Source organism: Gnatocerus cornutus, chromosome 5 (genome assembly GCF_029298725.1).
Source record: "Gnatocerus cornutus isolate USDA-ARS CGAHR chromosome 5, icGnaCorn1.1, whole genome shotgun sequence".
Taxonomy (NCBI): domain Eukaryota; kingdom Metazoa; phylum Arthropoda; class Insecta; order Coleoptera; family Tenebrionidae; genus Gnatocerus; species Gnatocerus cornutus.
The window spans coordinates 17,717,052-17,738,251 of NC_142237.1; the positions used below are offsets into that span (position 1 = coordinate 17,717,052).

At 36.7% G+C, this 21,200-nt stretch overlaps 5 protein-coding genes and 1 pseudogene across 7 annotated transcripts in view; 2 read left to right on the forward strand and 4 right to left on the reverse strand.

Annotated features, from left to right (window-relative positions):
* Positions 1-69: 69 nt before the first annotated feature.
* On the reverse strand, positions 70-7,097 carry l(1)G0289 (plexin domain containing lethal (1) G0289). Its single transcript, XM_088035494.1, has 9 exons — positions 6,902-7,097; positions 3,234-3,370; positions 2,959-3,060; positions 1,947-2,228; positions 1,770-1,901; positions 1,318-1,720; positions 1,116-1,270; positions 706-1,068; positions 70-658 (listed from the first exon to the last, which is right to left on the reverse strand). Exons 1-9 carry the CDS (start codon positions 6,984-6,986, stop codon positions 590-592), a joined length of 1,728 nt encoding a protein of 575 aa, XP_087891620.1. The 5' UTR covers positions 6,987-7,097; the 3' UTR covers positions 70-589.
* A 156-nt stretch (positions 7,098-7,253) lies between these two features.
* LOC148175267 (uncharacterized) lies at positions 7,254-8,041 on the forward strand. The gene is made up of 2 exons (XM_088035497.1): positions 7,254-7,499; positions 7,547-8,041. The coding sequence occupies exons 1-2, from the start codon at positions 7,437-7,439 to the stop codon at positions 7,715-7,717; spliced, it is 234 nt and encodes a 77-aa protein (XP_087891623.1). The 5' UTR covers positions 7,254-7,436; the 3' UTR covers positions 7,718-8,041.
* A 26-nt stretch (positions 8,042-8,067) lies between these two features.
* On the reverse strand, positions 8,068-11,014 carry LOC148175268 (uncharacterized; annotated as a pseudogene).
* Positions 11,015-11,728: 714 nt separating this feature from the next.
* mRpL47 (mitochondrial ribosomal protein L47) lies at positions 11,729-12,811 on the forward strand. The gene is made up of 5 exons (XM_088036103.1): positions 11,729-11,907; positions 11,959-12,120; positions 12,167-12,400; positions 12,447-12,587; positions 12,641-12,811. Exons 1-5 carry the CDS (start codon positions 11,798-11,800, stop codon positions 12,780-12,782), a joined length of 789 nt encoding a protein of 262 aa, XP_087892229.1. The 5' UTR covers positions 11,729-11,797; the 3' UTR covers positions 12,783-12,811.
* Positions 12,808-17,707, reverse strand: prd1 (pleckstrin homology domain-containing protein pruning defect 1). Its single transcript, XM_088036102.1, has 8 exons — positions 17,528-17,707; positions 15,044-17,282; positions 14,614-14,994; positions 14,413-14,567; positions 14,145-14,364; positions 13,870-14,094; positions 13,698-13,820; positions 12,808-13,651 (listed from the first exon to the last, which is right to left on the reverse strand). Exons 2-8 carry the CDS (start codon positions 17,273-17,275, stop codon positions 13,529-13,531), a joined length of 3,459 nt encoding a protein of 1,152 aa, XP_087892228.1. The 5' UTR covers positions 17,276-17,282; positions 17,528-17,707; the 3' UTR covers positions 12,808-13,528.
* A 1,790-nt stretch (positions 17,708-19,497) lies between these two features.
* LOC148175271 (cardioacceleratory peptide receptor-like) overlaps positions 19,498-21,200 on the reverse strand; it is a 44,560-nt gene continuing 42,857 nt past the window's right edge. For 2 of the 3 annotated variants that reach the window (XM_088036694.1, XM_088036695.1), the window contains exon 9: positions 19,498-19,768. In XM_088036694.1, coding sequence (XP_087892820.1) covers positions 19,498-19,768 — 271 coding nt within the window. The remainder of the gene's footprint in view (positions 19,769-21,200) is intronic. The other variant, XM_088036696.1, reaches the window with a different exon arrangement.

Here is a 21,200-nt window from a genome sequence, read left to right on the forward strand (position 1 = left end):
CAGCTGTTGAAAAACCCTAAACATAGGCGGCGCAAGGAGTGAAACTTGGACAGTGGCGTATTGAAGAAATAAGTATAAAATTTCTTTATTAAAAGATTTAAATGCTGATAACAAAGCTAAAAATAGACCTTTGAGATTGACTCCCAGCTCAGACAACCGCTAAATCGTACATTTTTACAAAAATGGTGTTGAATACAAATTCTAAGCAGTGGGTAAAACTGAAAGGTAAAAATTCCCGTAGCTACTTTAATTACTGAGAAGAAATACCATGTTTAACGTAATAATACATAATAATAATAATACAAAATCCGCCACTTGAATCTTTTACCTTTCAATTACAAGCCCGATATATACAAAAGTACAGTTATGGAATCTGACGTAATTATACACATAAAATTTAGGCACATTTTTCAAACTTCCCAAAAATAAACGTGATCGGACGTTTTTGTAAAATTTATCACAGAAAAGCATCATTCATGGTAAATAGATTCTTGAGATTTCAACGTTGTTCTATTACCATATTGCATCCCAATAAAACATAACCACAAGTCCAGAATTTTGCATTAAAGATCGAGAAAGATTTAATTTGTCACATGTGTATTGTGGCTGCTGTGTATCTTGCTTCTCCTCTTCGCCACCGCCACTGACTCGGCCGGTACTAAAATCTCAAAATCAACACAATTCCCATTAATTCCTTACACGTACCCTAATGAGAATCTGCCCACTTGTTGTATGAGGATTTCTATAAGCGTAAAGTACCCAAAGTCCCAGTCCTGCCACCATTGCGATTAAAAATAATATTGCCACGATACTCGAGACGCCCATTCTGACAGGTTGGTTGGATCCCAGCGCGTTGGCGTTGTTAAACCCGATATTTCCTAGTTTTTGGTGAAATTCGTTCTCGTCGTGGACGTAAGACATGTTCGTTTTATCAAAGATATCAGCAGCGCTGATGTGTGAACATACGGAGACGTTCAACTGTTTATTTTGGCAGTGGTTGGTCAACCAGTCTTGACGGTTCCTATCGACGCCACTGGAGCAGCGCTTTAGCGTCGGGCACCAGTAACACTAAAACGACAAAATGTGTATTTTTTCAGGGTTCTTCATAAAACTACCTGAAATGACGGAATCACTTTTGTGATGCACGATTCGCAATCGTCCTGTTGCAAACATGTTGGTAAAGCTGTGAGGTAAATTACCGTCCAGTTCCTGATGTCTTCCTTCACGAAGTTAATGCGGTGGTACTCGTAAATCGTCTTCCGGCGAACCACTGAAAACTACTCTTTAGTACCGTTTCGACGGATTGGTGGTACTTACAAAATATCGTGCGGTCGATTATGTACGCATCTGAGAGTCCGACTTTAACTGGATGGTGATCATCAGTTATGTTCTTAATAAATAAAGGTACGTTCTTGTACACGAAGACTATGTCGCCGTTTTGATGCAACGTGACTTGGAAGGTAAACTGTCCTTCATTTGCTTTGTCTTGGAGAGAAACTTTTTCCCATTCCACTGTAAACGCGGTACCATTATCAGCGTACCGAATAAAACTATCATTGGAAATGCTCGTATCAAAGTTGGCCATCAAGGGAGCAATATACTGGGTGGCCGCGAGCCAGGAATGTACATAATCACCAGTGTATAAGAACCCCCCAGTTGCTATCGTCACATTTTTTATCAGATGCCCGTAAAATGGAAACTGGAAGCTCAGTTGTACAGTCTGTTAAAAAAAAAATTAGAACCGAAAGACAACAACCTGTAAAACTTACAGCAGCTCTCCGATGTGACTTTGATAACAACTCATTAACTTTAGTGTCAGGATGATTCATCAAGTTCACCCAGTACGAAGGACCCGACTCAGGATCCGTTCTTATCGTACTATTATAATATAAATGATTGTCCTAAAATCAAACATTAGATTAGAAACACCACATTGTGATCTTTACTTCAGTAGAATTAGTGATGTGGTGTTCAGTCAAAGTCTTGTTGAAAGCTTCACTTTCTTCATCTGGTGGAAAACTGTCGATGGTAACATTAGCTTCTTCGTCGTTTGTTAAAGTAATGTTTTGTAATTCAGTAGATTTTACAGTTGTGTCGTTATTGGCTAATACAGGTTTGATCGTTGTGATGTTCTTTCGTTGACCGGCTCCATTTTCCCCGAGATTTTTTTCTAAGAAGGGTTTCGTTGCATTCACGGATGGAGCGGTTTTGGTGCCTTTACCCAGCTTCTAAAAAAAAGAAAATAACATTGAGCTGTTTGTGTTTTATGGTACAATGTGAAAATGGTAATGATTATTTTTGTAAACAATAGAATGTGACAATGTAAAAACAATACATTAGGCAACGTTTTATGAGCGATTGATTTCCAGCCGCAACCATTAAATGTGTGCTATGAAAGATTTTTATTGCATGTACCAATTAACACTATAATTAATGTGCCATAAATTTTTTGAGATTACTACTGTTATCGTTTAATCGATGGGATTTCGCGTGTTGTTTTCACACTGAAAGACTCTTTTCAAGGTATCGATAATAGTGCAATACGATTTCGCAGTTACATAAATCATTTTTTGTATTGACAAATCGTTTCCCCTTTTCAGGTAACAAAGTTAAAACAACCAGCACAATGGCACCAGTGTTGCATTGATAAAACGATGCCGATGGCTGAGAAATAATCTGTTATTTTCCATACTGAGTTACACAATCGGTGGTTTCATTACCATAAATATTTTATTTACAATCAAGACTGAAAACTGGAATTATTAATTCCATTCGAAATCACTGATTTTACATAATAAAGTCAACATTGTAACATAAGCAAACTTGAGATTCTAAAAGTGTATCCCTTTCGCCACATCATGTCGACGCAAATAAACTCATCCCAACGTGGAGGCGCATTAACAATAAGTAATAAATTTCTAACAAGCAGATATTATTGAATTTACCAACGATACTTACTGTCTTAGTTGAGGACACTTTATTGTCGGTGAGCGTTTTATTAGCAATAGCACCGCCATCATTAGTTCTCTCCGGTTGCGGCTGCGATGCGGTGGGCACAATCTGGAAAATTTAATGATAGTATAAAACCGTTTTATTTCGTGTTTAATGTTAAATAGGTAAATATTGATCCATTTTGTGAAATTTTCCTCGCGAGTGCGAGAACCATTAATTAAAGAAACATTGCTGGCAGTCATTATCATTGCGACACTTTTCTTGTTATTGAGACAACTTACTGGTTTTTTTAGCACTTCAGTGCTGTTGGAGTCACTGCGAGTGTTACTTTGGTTGCTTTCGATTTGGGCGTCCCTTCGATGGATGATGTGTGTTTTGATATCTTCTGATACGTCATTAGTTCTGTAATAGTGGTAGTCTGAAACAAACGGAAAAATTTAGTTAGTTATTGAAGACAAAACCTTGATCTATCTGCGTACAAAAACTAAAGCGGAAATTAGATAATCGGTGTGAAATTTAGACAAATTTGCACCAACTGTTCTGGTATAAATTCTGAATCAAGAATCACAAAACTGGAAATATATTTTTAGCACAAATTCGTGTTTTTGTATTGCCGAAACCTGACATAGTAGTCCTCTCCTACCTTTTCTTCCCAATTAACATACTGGCGGGCGTTGAATATTTTCACGTGTTGGTAGCTCTGCTGGGCTTTCCATCAAATTGTAGGTCCTAGAACACCCAAAAGTCCCAGATGTGACAGACGGAGCTACCAACACACTTCAAATTGCAAAGCCGACACCAATTATTGATGTTTGAAACTTTTTGCTCTCAAATGTATTATTTTGTTCCCATCACGGAGAAACACTATGTTAACTTAAAATTTAATGTAATAGTTATTTATTGTCTAATTTTAGAAAGTCGCAGCAACTAGCTAATTCGTATCACAAATTTTAAGGAAAAAATTAGATAAATTCTTGCTATAGCTCATTAAAATTAAAATTCAAATGATTTAAGGGCTATTATCATGAAAAAAAGACTGAACCAGTGACCTTTTCAAAGAGGACCTTTGGCGCACCGATTTAACAACTTAAATACTTTGCTCCACTTTCTTCACTTTCATAATTTTTTCCTTGTTCGCCAAGTCTCTGCTTTTTGCCGACACTTTTGGTGAAGGAAAATTGACTATAATTTCTCTTTGTCAGAAATGTTTATACAAACTTCATTAATTAATAACTCAGCAAATTACTTCACACGTTCTTATCAATATCTCCGCAACAAATTAGTGATGGCAAGTAAAAATAAACACATCATTGGGTGGTCCTCAATCAATCTCATAGTTTTATCGTTATTTCTGCAGGTCATGGTCTTAATAAATTATGACAAAAAGTGTCGTCCGCTCGTGTTTTAAAATGTGTTTTTTTCTAATCATTTTACACGATAAAAAAGTTTCTTTCCGCTCGAGATCTCAAGGGTAATTAAGTAAAAAAATTCAACTTTCGGATATTTGTGATCCCCCAATTTTATGCATTACTTGTTGGAACTACAGTGAATGGTTTCTTTCATTTCGACAATCGCTAATTGCCCGTAAATTTGGATCTACGCTTTGTTATACTTTATTGTTTACGATGAGTCACTTCCACTATCTTTACAGTTACGTGTTTTGAACTTGTGATCAAAAAAAAGAAACGAAAGGATGCAATTTCACTGCACTGTTACAGCCGATTTGTCATCAAATTATTAATACATATCAACACAAGTAAATCAGGTCAATGTAAAAGGATGAATAGAAGTGAAGTTATGACGATTTATTCAGACGATATTTATTATGCAGTGGATATTTTCAGCACATGTTTTAAACTGTTTCCGGCTTATAATCCTAGCTGCTACGCATAAAGCAACATTAATATGCACACCATCGGTGTTTTATTTATTACCAACATTTTACTTGGTAAATCACCGAAGTGATTCGCTTTGATGGAGCTACAATTTTTGACTTATGAATGAAAAACGGAAGCAAGGGACAATGATCTGTGTTTATGATTTACATTACAAAATGAGGCTAATGACATATGAAGCATGGAGCATGAAATTCAGGGAGAATATAGTTGTGTTCAAAGCGGCTGATTTTTATTACTTGTCATTAAAATGATGGATCAGCTTCAGTGTAAAAAATTGCAGGAAATGTTGGAATGAAAAAGTTCCTCTAAAAACATTTAATTTACTCCAGGCTTAGTTAAGAATTATCCAAAAGAATTTTATCAAAACTGAATGTATTTCATTATTATTATTTAAACAAAAGATAAGACTAATAAAAGGTTCATGAGCCTATACTACACTCGGAGTTTTCTAACTGTAAGTCCACCCACATTTTTAGCCAATTAGAAGTTTGCAATGGGAATTTACCTTCTTAAATTCAACTATTTCTAAATAATCTTTTTTTAATGTAGGCGGAGTTCCACCAAAATTAGAAAAATCTGAATGTACAACTAGACTAATGTACAGTTAAAAATGTCGTCATTTATTCTTTCCTGTTGGGTTATTGTCACACATCGCAACAAAGAGCAAATGACTAATTTAACCCATGCAAGCAACCGCATCCTCTACCACCTTATCTTAAAACCGCAATTTTTAACATTTATCTTTATTTATTTTCTCCAATATTGATTGATGCGCACTTCCGAGCAGACCCCGCCGAAAATTAATTAGCCCTCTGATCTAAGGTCAGAGCGTAAGTAATTGTTTTTCAATAGAATATATTATTATTTATTTACCGCGAGATTTCTCTGTCAGGTTGGTACCAGGCAGAATCACTGTTTAAATATTTATTCACTTTATCAAAGTTTTACATAATTATCAACCTGGACTGATTGAATTAATTCAAGAGCAAGGTAATAATGCAGATCTGTTTACGAATTCCACAATTACACGCTAATTTCTTCTAACGTCAATGAGACAAAATTGAACACCTAAATTTAGCAAGCGGTTTTAGCAACAAGTGAGTTAATTATTAATTTGTTGCTCCAATTAACCAACTCGCTTAAGCTAAACAATGTTGTAATAATGCATTTTTGTTTTGAAACAGCGCAATAAAGACGCTCTAGAAGTTTCATGTTTTGTATAATTTTGCCAGCTCTATAATTACATCGGAACTTGTTTTCTAAAATGGGTCGAAATTAATGGTAAGTACTATCAGTCACAGTGCTACTATCTTGTTAAAGCTGATGACTTTAATTCGAAGGAACTGGCAAATTGTAGATACTTTTATGTAACCTTGCATAAATTAGGGAGACGGGATCAAAAACAAAGCTGTTGTGATAAGGAGATTACTAAATGCTGAAGGAGCATGTGTCAAAAATGATGATAACGACCATTTGATCAAGCCGGAATTATAAATAAATTTGGCAGACAAGTAAAGTTGCAAATATAGACTAGGAATATCTAATTTGGGAAAAAGTTAACTGTTCTATTCTAATAAATTCTTCGGAATAGTTTGAAACTTGAAGATGTCACAAGAAAGAGGAGACTCTTGTGGTAACTTGGAGTCAATTTTTGTTGACCAATGTGTTTACTTGAGCACATTTTGCCTTCAAGCACTTTTCTTTCAAAAAAAGTAGGTGACACCGCAGTCACCCGACTTTTGTTGACTCTTTTTTATTGATCTTCCAACCTATCATTTCTAATGACGACAGTTTTATTCACCTTTTCTTCGCCGCACATTTCGCGAAAATCTCAACATCTGTAAAGACTGCAGAAAAAAACCTGTCAAACATGACAGAACTTTTCCACTTAAACTCCCCCTGTTTTCCTCCACGCACGTCATTCACCTGAAAAACCCCAAAAAAACAGCAAATTTTGAACCCGACTGGTCATTTCCCCCGATTTTCTTCACCAAGAGTTCCCAAAAACGTCAGCAATATTCTTTGCGCTCAAATAACGAGGAAGAACTTACCATTTGTCAAACCAAGTGTTAAAGTTGCGAAAAATAAAAGAAAATACGCACACAAACCACCACACATTACACACAACTTCGCCATTTTTGTTACCACTACGAAAAACTTAAGTCGACTGACGTCATAAATCACCACTCGCACTCAACAACTTGCTTTGTTCAGAACTGTCTTAGCGCAACGTGAACGCGACTTAAAGAGCGGCGTTGCCGGCTGTTACTTTCGCTGATTTGTTACTGTTGAGAAAAAAAAAAGTTTGCCTTGAATTGAAACCCCCTCGTGCTCGTCATACGTAAGACTAGAATATTTCAATAAATTTGGTTTGATTTATTTGAGTTTGGATTGATTTCGGGGATGAAATGCACGTGGCAACGTAGCGGACGTGCGCAGCGTCAACTGTGACAGATCTGTCAGTGTCATGGTGACACCTGACAGCTGTCAAGTTCTTCCGAATTAGTTAATTTTCTGTGTTTTAAATGAACTAAAGTAGGAATTGTTGCTGCTTGAACATGTAGCGGGTGTTCACGTTTTGAGATCATGATTACTCCATTCGACGATTTCGTTTATCTCATCAACAATGTACTTCTTGGAGAGGAGCCGGTAATTTGTTGTTTCTAAAAAAACGATTTTTTATGTCTGTTTTGTAGACCATCGAAGACTTTATTCTTCTCATTGGGACAATAGTGGCTTTCGTAGCTTTCGTCCTTTGGTGTTGTTTCCCTGTGGTCCCTAAAGACTCCCAAACACCTCTCCACTATGAAGGTAAAGACTACCAGCTTAAATACAACCAAAGAAAAGTGGATTACTGCTCTACTTAAGTTTTAAACGACCATATCATTTTACCTCCCCATGAACCATGTAATTTTACTAATGGATTTAATATTACTTGGTTGTTTGTGAAGTATTCAAGCGTCATTAACGCTCGCTCTCTTTAAAATACTCCATAATTTTCGACTGATAATGGGTCTTCAGCTTTCTCAACTGTCTAGTCGTATTACTTTTCCATTTTTAGGTGATAATTATCGTCAGGCTGTATTTTCTAGTCACATTGTTAATCCTTCACAAGATCTAAATGTACCACTGTGTATTTATTGTAAATAATGTATGAATATATTTTGTCAATTAAAATTGTTTACGTGGAATGTGTATTTGGTGTAGCAATAATTTTTTAAGACGTCGCTTCATGTAAACAATTACAAGATTTTACAAAAAATGTGTTTCTCTCCATTTACACGTCAGTTTAGGTTCGCTTATAACGTGCTCAAGACTGGGCGAAAGAACATTTTCTTCTTCCTCCAAAGACACGGTGGTGACCGGACATTCCTCTCTCTTCTCATAGATAATGTTGCTCTGAATATTAATATTTTGATTGTAAATCGACTAAAAATCATGTCATTGGTAATAATAGACTCCCTCGAATCTCACCAAGAAGTCTAAATTCAACACTGTGTCGTGGAAGTGCGCGTTTTTAACACTTAGCAAATCCAATTTGTTTTGAATCATTATCTTTCTTCTCATTTGGAACATTCTTTCAGTCCCTTTCGCCACGTACATCAACTCTTTCAAAGCATCCAAAGCGTTGGATAACCGAGCTTCCTTCAGGATCGTATAAACTTTCATTTCATTGAACTTCTCCTAAAAGAACCTTTCAGTATGAAATTACGCAACGAAGTACCTACTCTTCCAAGATCTTCAAAGAAAATGCGTTGAATTTCACACTGAAGGTACGCCTTCCATTGTCTTATATCGTCCAACTTTTCTTCCACGATTCTCCTGTCTTCCTCAGTGGGTTCGACTCCTTCACTCTGTAGCTCTCTCGCTACGGCCAGCCATGTCTGGCACATCCTCAACGACTCGAAGTTCTCAGCAAACAACATAGTCAACTAAAATCGTTAGTTGATTCTAATAAACCTCATTACCTCATCATCAGCGTTCAATTTTGCGTTAAAAGTCTTGTAGAAATCATTAGCAGTCTTCACTCTGTTTTTGTGTTTTATTTTGATAGCGTAGAAGATTGCGTGGATTCTAATTCTGCTCATCTCCAGGATCTCTTTTTTTGGGATGCAACCCTCAAAAGAAGTTTTTTTTGCTTGGCACAGTTGTACCCAGGCGTTTTTTGGTTCTTGTTCGTGTAACTCCATTTTCTTGTCGCATTCTCGCTCAGTCTTCCTCCTGAAGATTGTTAAGAGCATCGGAATTAAGTTCTTCCCGTGTTTTCTCCACGTGATTAGGAAAGGGACGCAGGATGCTTTAAAGGCCGCGTCTGCGAGAATACCAAGACAGAGCGATTTTACGACAAGTGTAGAAGCCTAAAATTGACCCGCATGTTGTCAAAGTTATTGGCCACAATAATCACCTCTGTGATATCAAGCATAACATATATTCCTCCTTGCTTCAAGAATTCACGGTACAGCGGTTTAGACCTTAATGTACACTCCCAGAGCAAGAAAATTGCACAAATAGTCACTCTTACATCAATAAGAATGTCGGTGGCTGTTGGATGGACCACGCGATGCAAGAAGCTAGTGCATAATTTGATAACTTCAGCATTGATGTTGAAGCCTGCGGTGTCTAGAAATTGTAAAATGCAAAAGCCGTGAGCTAGGACTTTTTGGTGCTCTGTTCTTATAGTCTCGTGCTCCAGAATTTTATTCATGACCCCTGGAAGACTATCTAAAATAGGTACTTGAAGTGTTTGTAGTGGCTTACTGGTAATGACATCCACCGCTTTGTGCTCTCCAACCTGAAAAGAGGTGTTCGCGAATCCTGTCATTAGACATTCATTCAAGCAGTACGTGTACGCTTCAAGAATTTCTGCCTCGAAGGGCCTCGTTGCATAACTCTCAATGATGTCAATGATCCTATAATAGCTTTGTGTTAACACTCTCTTGCTCTTTTAGTTATACTTGATAGGGCCGTTGAAATGGATGAACACCTCCTCTGCAACCACCAGAAACTTTGGTAGAATTTTTAGAATGATCTTAATAAGTGCGCACTGCTGCTCCAAGTGGTTCTTTGTTTTACCCTCAATTTGAAACATCGCTTTTAGAAACACTTTTACCACCTCAACTCCTCTGGAGCTCTACAAGCAAAAATGATTTGTCATTCCAGATTTATTAACAACCTTATAAATCGCTTCACGACTGAAGAAAAACAAACAGAACAAGACAATCTTCTTGAACTGAAAGTCGGAATTCTCGTTTGAACAGTCCATTTTTGAAACTATGTTCACCGCCAAACTTATTAAATCTACAAAAATCGATACAAAAAAAGAAACGCATTTTTGTATTTACCATCAAAAATACCACTGCCGTGAATATGCAGTTCTGGAAAAGTCTCCAAAAGCTTAAGAATAATGGCTGCTATATTATTGCGGTTTGTTTTGTGTACCGACGACAAAGTCGTCCAATGGAAAGCGTACTGGACGCTCCTTTAACAAAATAAATGTTTTTTGCCATGATCCTAAAGAATCGTACCATAGCGCAGCGTTTGATGGTTCTTTTATTGTCATTTTATCGTGATCAATCGCGGTTAACAGTTTCCACAAGACGCAGCACGTATCTTCAAGCGATGTAACTTTGTCTTGAATAGTCGGACGTTTAGGTTTGATCTCGCCGCGTCGATTTTGCCACTCTGGATCCAATCTTTGTAATAAGTTTTCGATGGGTTTTTCGACTAGCATTTTTTCACCTGCAATCAAACTAGACTCTTTCTAAGCGAACTTTTTTGTTGTATACATGCAGGTGTCGATATCTGGCAAACTAGAAACATAACTTCCAACAAAAGCGGGTAGATAACATCATTGACGACTTCTACAAGTTGAGCCAGAACTTCTGGTAATCTGCTTAGTTCGGCTGCCTCCTTGAGGGTTTTTAAAGGGGTGAAACAGTTCCAACAACGTGGTGGTTTGGTCTGTAATAGCCCTTTTATCGCATTTAGTACGAGTTTCTTCAAGTCGTTGTTATGCAGACATAAAATTAAGTATCCTGTTGGACTTTGCGTCAGTTTTACTTTCACTATTATGGTAGAAAGGTACCCAATAGCGAAAAATACTCTTGAAGGTCTCGGCTGTAGTTTACCTTATCAGAAGCTTTTGTCATTATTGGAGGAAAAGCGCTAAAAATCAGTAAACATTCTAGAGGTTTTTTAAATTGTGGATTTTTATCCAGTTTTTTTACTATAATTTCGTATAACTGAATGATGAAAGAAATATCCGACAATATCTGAAAAGAAATGATAATCAGTGTTGGGTAAAACATCGAAAAAACAATACAAATGCATAATTGCTGGCGTTTAAAAAATGTTGAAGGATTTTCAGGTGTCTATCAGTGGCATTTTCGGAAATTGGGTGCTTCATCAAATCTACAAGTTTTCTTATTATTATAGAAGGATTGTTTCCACAAGCCATGATAAAATAATAAAAATTCGTTTTGACAAGTTTGAAATTTAAAAACGAATTTGTTGTCAACGTCCCACTTGACAATTTTAAATTTGACGTGTAAAATGAAAAGTGATGGTTTAATCTGTATGCATTAACTTAAATTATAAAAATGAGAATTTGTTTGCGGTGAAATGAAGAGAAAATTTCAAATTTTGCATTTTTGTTAAATGTAACAACCGACTTTACCAATAAGGCTTTTAGATTTCCACTCAACTTGTGTACAGCTGGGTTTCGCATTAAAATTAATTGTTCCCTTAGTTGAATAACAATTAACTCATTAGTTGTATAATTACTTAATTGTTTTTTTTTATTCACGCTGAATTTTAATGCAAAACTAAACATATATTTATTACGCGCCACTTTTTTGAATATTGAATTGACCAATCACATGAGTGCCTTCACAATTTAAAATGTCATTGGAAATTGGAAGTTGTCAAAGTTGTCAAACACCGGAAAAATGTGTAGCAAAATAACCAATTTACGGCAATTATCCTTTAGTTTTAGTAAATTATCATTTAGACACTCTCCTAATATTTCTAAAAATGTGTCTCGCCTAGCCTTAAATGGGTAAAACAATTTACTTAACTTTTGTAACATAACCTCTAACATGATTTCTAGCATCGTCTCAGTGCGAGGCCTTTCATTAACGCCCCCCAAATCCGGTCTTATGGAATTTTTCGATGATGAAAAAAACTGGGGCCTACACGAGGTTAAAAGTGGTCGCTCATGGAAAAAGGAAGAGCTTAGATTAAAATCAAATAGTGACCTACACAAACTCTGGTACTTTACTTTCTTCTGGGGTAATTTTTTAAGTAAATGTTTCTAGGTACGTTTTATTAAAAGAGCGTAACATGTTACTGACTATGGAAGAGGAGGCTAATGAGCAGTTTAAACTTTTTCCAAGCCCTGAAAGAATAGACAAAGTTTTAGATTCCATGGACAATTTAGAGGCTGTTGTAAGAGAACGCAACGAAGCTTATCATCAGCTAGAAAGGGGTGAAACTGGAGAAAGACCGGGAAAAGTTAGGACTGGACCATTTGGGCTGAAATATTATCACAAGTAATGATAACTCTAAGGGGGTCATAAAATTTTGAGTTATTTTTAGGATGCAACAGCATTTAATTCCAAAGGAACTTAACAAGAAATTTCGGGAGACTTACGAGGAATATAAACCCAATCCTGACACAGAAGCTTTTCTTTCAAAATACACTGAGAAACTTTATATGGCCAAAAAGAGGCAACGAAAGTAATTTTCCAGTCATGTTTAATCTCACAATATTAACTTTTTTTATGTTTTAGTCGAAATTTTAATCATGTCGTTGGTTTACTGAAACGTTTCCCAAATATGGACATGCAGGCTCTGAAAGAGCAGTACCCAGACGTTGATATAGAAAAAGCCAAAGCCAGCAGAAAGTGCAGGGGTCATTTTACACCAACTTAGTTAAGTGTTAATAAATAGTACCAAGCAAATTTCTTTGATTTATTGAATTAACTACATTGTTATTGTTCATACAGTGAAGTAATTGAAATACATTTCAAGATTGCATACAAAATGCCATTTCTGAGCAAACAATACTGTCACGATAATGAGTTAAATAAATATCACTGTTATTATTAAAATATCAATAAACTTTAACTGATCTAAACAGCACCAAATTGACCTAACTAAATTTCAACGTCGGTTAAGCACCATTCAAGCTACAAAGGGCTACATTTTGGACTGGATTAGAAAGGATATTTTATAGTAGAGATAAAGTATTTCCTAAGATTGATTAGATGTATCCCTTTAAATACGCGCTTTCCAAGACTTGGAAAATTCTAAACTTTAAAAGGTAACGAAATATCACAGTTCACAAATGTCAAATTAACCACTTAAAATTGACCAAGTCTACAGAATATTCGGCCTGCAAATACATTTACGGTATATCTTTGACAGTACGTCAACACGATAAACATGTGCATTGTCTACATGTGCATTATTACAATATCAAGCGTTATTACATGATACAAAAACTATTAAATATCTATCACATTTGTATATTCATAAATATCAATAAATAGAGAAGAAATGACTAGAGGTCTAAATAAACTGGAATCGTCTGGTTAGCTACAAAAATATATCAGCCTATTCAGAGAGAAATAAGAAAAAGCAACCATATATACAATAAAACTGGAAACGTGAGTAAATTACAAAAACTGCAAATGTACAGTAGTAGATGGCCACAACTGCTTTAAAGAAGTGTAAATATCCACGCATTTTTTGCTCAAAGGGTCCGTTTCTGGGATCGTGCTCAACGGAAAACTGTCACCCTAAAAACCAAATTAATTCTCTGTAATTCCCAGCGACCAGACTCACATTTTCATTGTTATAAGACCAGAGGACCTCCAAAGTCGAAATAAAATTCTCAAGCTCCGCGTTCGTAGCAAAGTACAGAATCCAGTCGCCGCTACATTCGTGCACTTCTCTACATGAAAACTCCTAAAAAAATCTATTATTAATCGCCATCTTTTTTTAATAGGTCACTTACCAGAACACACCAACTCTGCTCAGCTGAAGGCAACCGGAACGCCACCAAATCAATGATAGCAGCACATGACAAAACTTGCGGCCCTTTAATGGGCTGGTGCTGATTTCTGGGGGGTAACAACGAGGAAACGGTGCACGGGAACGCTTCCCGCACTGTTAAAATATGGTCACTGGTCATTAAAAGCGAGCAAGATTGAGTCAGCATTTTTTCCTTCTGGTTGTAGCCCTACAACGTCACGATAAAAATAACAGAAATAGTCGTAAGTTCGATATTACCCCACTCGCTGCATGGACTAGACATTGCAACCAATCGCTCGCTACGTACTCATCAGGGGCAGCCAAATGTAGAGCTCTGCCCTCAATTATAAGTTGGAAAGTGTGGGGGCGAGGGCAGTTGTACACTCTTCTGGCGCCGTGACACGATCCGTTGATCAGTGGGAATACCCTCATTGGGACTCGCTGAGAAGCGGAGGATAACATGTAGAGAACTCCGGCCCTGGAAAGAGAATGTTTAAAAATTGTTTAATGTGTCAAAAGGAGTTACTTTAAGATGAAATAAGCAGTTTCCCAACGAGACTCAGTATCCGATGTTTTGAACATGAGCGGGCCTTCTTTGTTCGGGCCTAAGGGTGTTATTTCGGGGATATCCGGATTGAAATCTTGGATGTTCACTATGCTGTAGTAGAAGTATTCTTCCTCCTGGAAAACAATATCATCTCCACTTCTTTACGATTTTTTTCCTTACCTTATCCACTGAAGTTTGTTTGCAAATTGCTCTCCTCAAATTAGCCATGTCCCTCATGCTAAGATGTTTAACGGCGGGCAGACGAGGTTTATTAATATCTCTTCTCATCGCGACTTCGAGCTGTCCAACAAGATCACCCGTAATTTTCGCACAACCAGTAGTAATAATACATTGCATATCTTTATCGTAATTAGATAAATGTATAGTTTGAGAACTTGGACCTATCAAAATCGTGTTGAGCTCCGTGAAGGGTAAAACAAAGTGATTGCACAGGGCACTGCCCAGCTTGAGCCCGGTAATATACAGTGTGGAATCGGTGAGTATTAAGAGAAGCGGCTTGCTTTCGCCGTTGGTAGCGTAAGCGCTTCTCACTGGGAATATCTATAAGCACACAAATAGAAATAAATTAACTTTCATTACTGGTTCTTACCCGTAGGAGCCGTTCGAGTCGACTTCTAAAAATCTCTTTCTTCATCTGCATGACGAACTTCTTATCCACAGCCTCTTCGGTTTGTCCACCTTCTTTCCCTCTAAGGATCTCTCTTTCCAAGGCTTCGTCTACATCGTCTCTACCTTTATACTCGAAGTTGATCCCTTTTACGTACAGCCCCATGTACTTCCGACAGTTCTTCTGCTTGTTCTGGGCTTTCACATCCAACATCTTCTTCAAAGTAACATTTCGGAGAAACCGATTGATTAAAGACGACTTTGAAGTCGCTGGTTTTAAACTCTGCAAGCTCTTACTGTTGATCATGTTCGATTCTTGGCTCCCTGACTCCGACGGCGCCATTTTAAAAGGACTCAACGAGTAATGATTGTTTTTATTAACTTTGCGTTTGGGCGAATGCAAATGACGGCCATTCGCGTTTTCCGACATATCAGAAATCGTCTCGTTATCAGACCAGTCCATCTTTGTCGTCGAAGCATATTTACTAACTGACTTGGGACTCTTCAGATCAATCTCTTGGACTTCTTCAATGCTGTCAGTTTTCTCTGGTGCGGGATTTGGGGCGATCACTTCGAAGTCTTCGGGTACTTCTTCAGGCTCTTTGGCCTTTCTACGAAAAAAATTGAATTCTTTCAAGATCATTTGGTAAACGGTGGAACTCTTTGGTTTGTTTTGCTGTTCAAAGGACTTCTGGAACTTGTCGTACTCGTACGAGTAGCTGATTCCTTTATGTTCGTACACGTTGCTGTCGCAGACGATTACATTCGCCGGGATGTTCTGAGTGGGATAGTTCGGGTAAAATCCCTCGCTTGCGGTTAGTTTGAGATTCGGTCTGTTGGAAACGGGTTCAATCTTCGGCGGTGCTTGTAAAGACTCAATTTTGAAAGTTAAATTCGTGCAGGATCTGCGGCGAGACTCATGAGTGGAGGAGTATACGATATCTTCTTGTCCTTCCGGGACACCTCTCTCCGCCAACGGAACAGACGTCGAAAAATTAAGAATGTTCTTCAAACTACCGAAAATATTCGAATCAAGAAGATTACTATCAGATCTCCTCTTCCTATTGATCTCCTCATGTACTATGTTAGTATCAATGTACTTCTTCGGCGTTGTCTTCTTCAGACAACTCGACTTCGGTTTCCCCAAAGTCGGCTCCTTCTTCACACAACCTTCCTCATCTTCATCAATAGAGCTAGAGGTGCTTCCCGTCGAACTTGACGAAGTTGAGGAATACCGGGGGTTGTGCTGAATGTACAGATCCGATTTGATTTCTCTTTCTTGGGGGGTTTTTTCGAAAAACGGGGCGTCGCCCTCGGCCGCCCAACTATAACGCCCCTTGACCACATCGGGTTTCCGTACGAAACCCCTCTGGAAAAAGCTCAAAGACACGTCAGGTTCGTGGGTGATAAACCCATGGTTAATATGAATATCATCAATTTTGGTACTGTTGAGTATGTCTTCATGGAACGAAACTCTTTTCTTGGGGGTGTCAGACTTGGATTTTTTCTTGCGTTGTCGCCGGAACACGATCTGTTCTTCCGCCGGTTTTTCCACGACCGGTTCTTCAACGATTGCTGGTTCAATAGGATTGAGTACTTTTAAGTTTTCATTGACTTCTTCTGACATGCTGACGTGCATCTGGTCAGTGTTGTCCACATTGAGGAGTTTATTCTGCAAGGTGTAGTCCAACAGTTCATAACTGTTCAACGAGATGTTCATGACGTCGCTTTCAGGTTTGTCAAGCACATCTTTGATTGGGTGTTCCATTTCAAACACCTCATCACTCAGTGACTTGTTTAAGACATCTTTCTTGGATTTTTCCAGCGATTTAGAGGTGGACTCAATATCAAACTTATCAAAGTAGCTAGGGAGTGATTTCGCGCTTTGGTGACGGTAATTTTGATCTTTCATGTCTTGTTTATTGTCGTCTATTTCTATTGCTTCATTTCTTTTGATGTTAATGAAGTTGAGTTCCTCTTCTTTCTCTTTGGTAGCATCTTTCTTTTCAATATCATCAATATCACAACCAATTCCGCTCACGGACATCACTGATGTGATTTCGCTTTCACTGTCCAACAGTTGGACGCCTGAATCTTCTGGTGAAGCCAAACTTGAAGTGGTACTCGACGTCATTTGCAGTTCTTGACTATTATGCTTCTTCATTCTGTTTCCTTTGTGCTTGTTATCAAATTCAACAATGTCCTGAATCTCCATTGTGTTGCTGCAACATTGAGACCGTGGAGTTTACATTACACCCTAAGTGTGTTATTGATTTCTTAATGCACACATCACAACACTGATTTCAGTCGTAATTGGGGTTATATTAAGACACTGTGGAGGCGTTTTAGGTTATATATAAAAATGACCTAATTATACGAACAAAAAATACCAAATACAGATGCTACGAAAATAAACAAGTGCATATGACTAATAACTCAAATGGATTCAGTATGCAATGAAAGTTACCTTGTAATTATTGTCCTTGAAATTAATATTCTTGTAGGTTCACTTTTCGTTGATTTGCATTGTTCTTTTAAGAAAATGGCACGTTAAAACATAAAAACGTCATTATTTTTGTTAGGGTGCCGAGTTTGACACTTTTGAGCATGCGTTTGCTGTCACTTTGACGTTTCTAACGCACATTGATTTTCTGGCAGCACAGGAACGTACTCGCGTCAGGGGCGTACACAGAACAATTTCAACAAAAACTTGAAATAAAACTTGCTGACCGCTCTATTATTTTATTGTGTCTTGCCATTTTGATATTTGAATGAATTTTATGATGATATTGAATGATATTTTTGGAAAAATGTGAAGCAATTAAGTAAATTTAGAATAAGCTAAAATAAATCGAATAACTGGAAGATTCAAGCGACCCAATGATTTATAAACTTTTAAAATTGCGAAATTTAATGTTTAACCACATTCTAAAATTTGAATCAAATTAATAAAGATTATCTGAAATCTAGAAATATTGCTATAGTCTAAAAATTGCGCAAATCTAATAATTTGAATAATTTTGTGGCATCTCAACATTTAACACATTTTCTTGTGGAAATTTTAAAACACAAATAATATTATGTCATTGTAATTGCTTAAAAATAGCAGTTTTATAACAATCAAATTAGTATTTTTGTGAACTGGATCGGTTTCTTTTTTTGCTGTTATTGATAACAAATAAATGTCTTTTATTCTTACAGATATACAAACTTAAAATTCTTTTATTGGTGATTGACGCAAAAACTATGGTATTTTATTGATTATGCAAATGTTAAGAGCGCCTCATAACTCAAGACACTCCTTGCAATAGACACTAAAAGAACTGCGTGATGGAATTTTTACCCTTCAATCTTTTCAACTCAGGTCAGAAACGAACTAGACAACTTTTAAATTTTTATTATACATATAATACACAGAATATATGTTACATATAAAATATATTTCTCATTATTCTTGAGCATAAGAAATTTTTACAAAAATTCTAACTTCACTACAATCTTACTTAACAACTTTCACGTCTTCTACAGGCATGAACATACATTAAAAAATTGTACGTAATAAATTACTTTATACATAATAAATTAAGAGTATTCAGCGCTCCTTCTCGTTCGAGTACACATCGCATATTTCTTTCTTTGTGTTTTTGGTGGATGCGCCGGGTGAGTTTGACCACAAAGAAAGAAATATCTTTTCATCGCGATCCAAAAGTGAGTTAGGTACATGGATACACACACTTAATACTGGAGCTGGACAAACCCATTTGGAGTAATAAATGCGGTATATACAAGACATTTGACACCCTGTTGACGAGTATTGAATTAAAAGTATGTACAAACGTATTTACAAAATAAAGGAACGTAAGCGGACGCAATTTTGTTGTAAAACACTAACTAGCTTTTATTGTAAAACTATTGTCGCAGTTTGTTCACAATGAAAAAAGTACTAAAACAATGTATGATACTACACTATGCAGACATAGACACTGAGGTACATCCATGGACTCTGAAAGTGGCGTTAAATTAAGTTAAATATATCCTGTAAGATACATGGATGAATTCTAGTTACAACATGAAGACGTACAACTTAAAACACGTAAAGCCCAAGCTTTGGTTTTTGACTGCAAATGATTGTCTTAATTTTGTGCAAACCTGCGTGTTGAAATTTCAGGAACTTTTTTTACTACATTTCTTTGAAATCATGAATGCGACCAAAGCTCAAGCAACTAAAATTAACATACTTCCCAACTTTTTCCTTGCGTCCTTATAATAAGTCTGGCTTCCTCCATTCAAGGAAAGTTTCGCGTCAAAAGTTATGTAAAACACAAAAGTGGAGCCCCTGATTAACTCGGTAATACTTTTCGGTAATAGAGCGGGGAGTTGAAATGCCCGTGGGGCTTAGCCAGCTCCTGTTTAACGTAAACACACACGGTAGAGTGACTAGACAACAGAGATGGCAACCTTATGACTGTTGTTAAGAGCGGGCTGCAGTCTAATTGTGTGCCTTAGGGAAGCTGCAGATCCTGATCTTCTTGAGGAATGGGTCAATGTTGTTGTCACGGTACCACTTGAATCGCCGTTGCCGTAACCGAGACAGTGGCCGGTACCATGGACTCCAGGGAAACATAAAGAGAGGCAGTTGGATATCCAGGTGAAAGGTGGCAGTTTTCTGCACGGATCGAAGTTTAAATGTTTTAGTAATGAACAGCATCTATAGAGAAAACTGTGTAAAATGTCTGTTTAGTAGTCACAACAAAACGTTCTATGGCTATGACTATATGACTATGTGTGAGTGCAGAAAAGAGTTCGAGGGACATTCAAAAAACGACGTCTAGTTTCTGGACGTCGTTTTCGGAAACACTCGCAAGGATAAAATGTACTGCAATTTCTACTCCTACACATTTTTAGTTTAAAAAAAAAACGTGAAAATAATAAAGTTTAATAATAATAATTTGGCTTGTTGTGGCGCATTAGATTATTTTCGTCCAAGTTTGTTATATATGTTTAGTTGGTTGCCTATAATGCAGGGCAATTCTATCAAAGGTGAATTTGCAAATCTCTTATGACATGAGCGTACAAACAATAGGGGCCAAGAAGCATTTCTTATTATTATTAATTTGTCCTTACATTGTCCCAATAAGTTATATTGTATGTACATATTTAAAACAATTTTTTTTCACTCACGCATACGCATCATCAATCTCATTCTTCACTTCATTACATCAACATTTTCCGAGAGTTTCCTGTTATTATTATTATTTAATAAGAACAAAATATTGTTACATACATTGTCGTTTATAGTTTTGCAAGAAATAAACATTAATTCATAAATTCGAACCACATAAAAAAATAACTGAGTTGTGGGCGATTGAAATTTCGGGTGGATGCCAAATGCCCAAAATTTGTAAAATTTCTCCGGAACTAGAATAGAAAGATGGGATTGCAGCATCGTTCTTCTCGTCTCTATTATGCTAAGAATCCGGTCGTATTTCGACTTCGAAAATTTAATTTATTAATGTAACTTTTTTTCACCCAATGAAAAAAAGTGATTTTTTTACTGTCTCCTATAAACTACTTGACCCACCGATCTGAGATTTGGTCAGTTTATAGATCTCGACTTGCTCTTTCTATTGATGTAACATACAACGGTATTGGTCGTCGTTTATAGTTATATAGAAAAAAATCCTTAAAAATGACCCTCAAATGCCATAAGAAAAATCTAAATGTGTCTATTCCATTTTACTCAAATATTTGTTATCTAGTCCTTTATTAACAACAGCACTGCAAATATATTGAAGATATAATCTGGCAATAAAACCTCTGATAGTAACAATAATCAGAACCAAAAAAGTTCGCAGATACAAACAAATCTATAGATTAGACAAGCCCATGTTTAATTAATGTTAATTGAGATTCTCATTATAATTACACACGCCTATCTGTATTTTTTGTTCGGTCGCTAAATAAAATGAGTGATGCAAGCAACAATGAAGAAGAAACACAAAGAAACGAAAAACCAGACTATGCAAATTTGCGTGAGTTTCGAAATAATTCAATCCAGTCGATATCCACCGATGTGACTATAGTAGACGGTACTCCATGCGAAGAGAAAAGTCAGGTTGAGTACTATTCTGAATACATAA

Excerpts from the sequence above, each read along its gene's own strand:
- LOC148175267 (XM_088035497.1), top strand. The coding sequence starts at position 7,437 with ATGATTACTCCATTCGACGATTTCGTTTATCTCATCAACAATGTACTT. Across the intron at positions 7,500-7,546 it reads TACTTCTTGGAGAGGAGCCG|ACCATCGAAGACTTTATTCT; the intron begins GTAATTTGTTGT and ends TCTGTTTTGTAG.
- prd1 (XM_088036102.1), bottom strand. The coding sequence starts at position 17,275 with ATGGAGATTCAGGACATTGTTGAATTTGATAACAAGCACAAAGGAAAC. Across the intron at positions 14,995-15,043 it reads GACTCGAACGGCTCCTACGG|ATATTCCCAGTGAGAAGCGC; the intron begins GTAAGAACCAGT and ends GTGTGCTTATAG. Across the intron at positions 13,821-13,869 it reads AGCAGAGTTGGTGTGTTCTG|GAGTTTTCATGTAGAGAAGT; the intron begins GTAAGTGACCTA and ends AGATTTTTTTAG.
- mRpL47 (XM_088036103.1), top strand. The coding sequence starts at position 11,798 with ATGTGTAGCAAAATAACCAATTTACGGCAATTATCCTTTAGTTTTAGT. Across the intron at positions 11,908-11,958 it reads TCTCGCCTAGCCTTAAATGG|CATCGTCTCAGTGCGAGGCC; the intron begins GTAAAACAATTT and ends CATGATTTCTAG. Across the intron at positions 12,121-12,166 it reads AGTGACCTACACAAACTCTG|GTACGTTTTATTAAAAGAGC; the intron begins GTACTTTACTTT and ends AAATGTTTCTAG.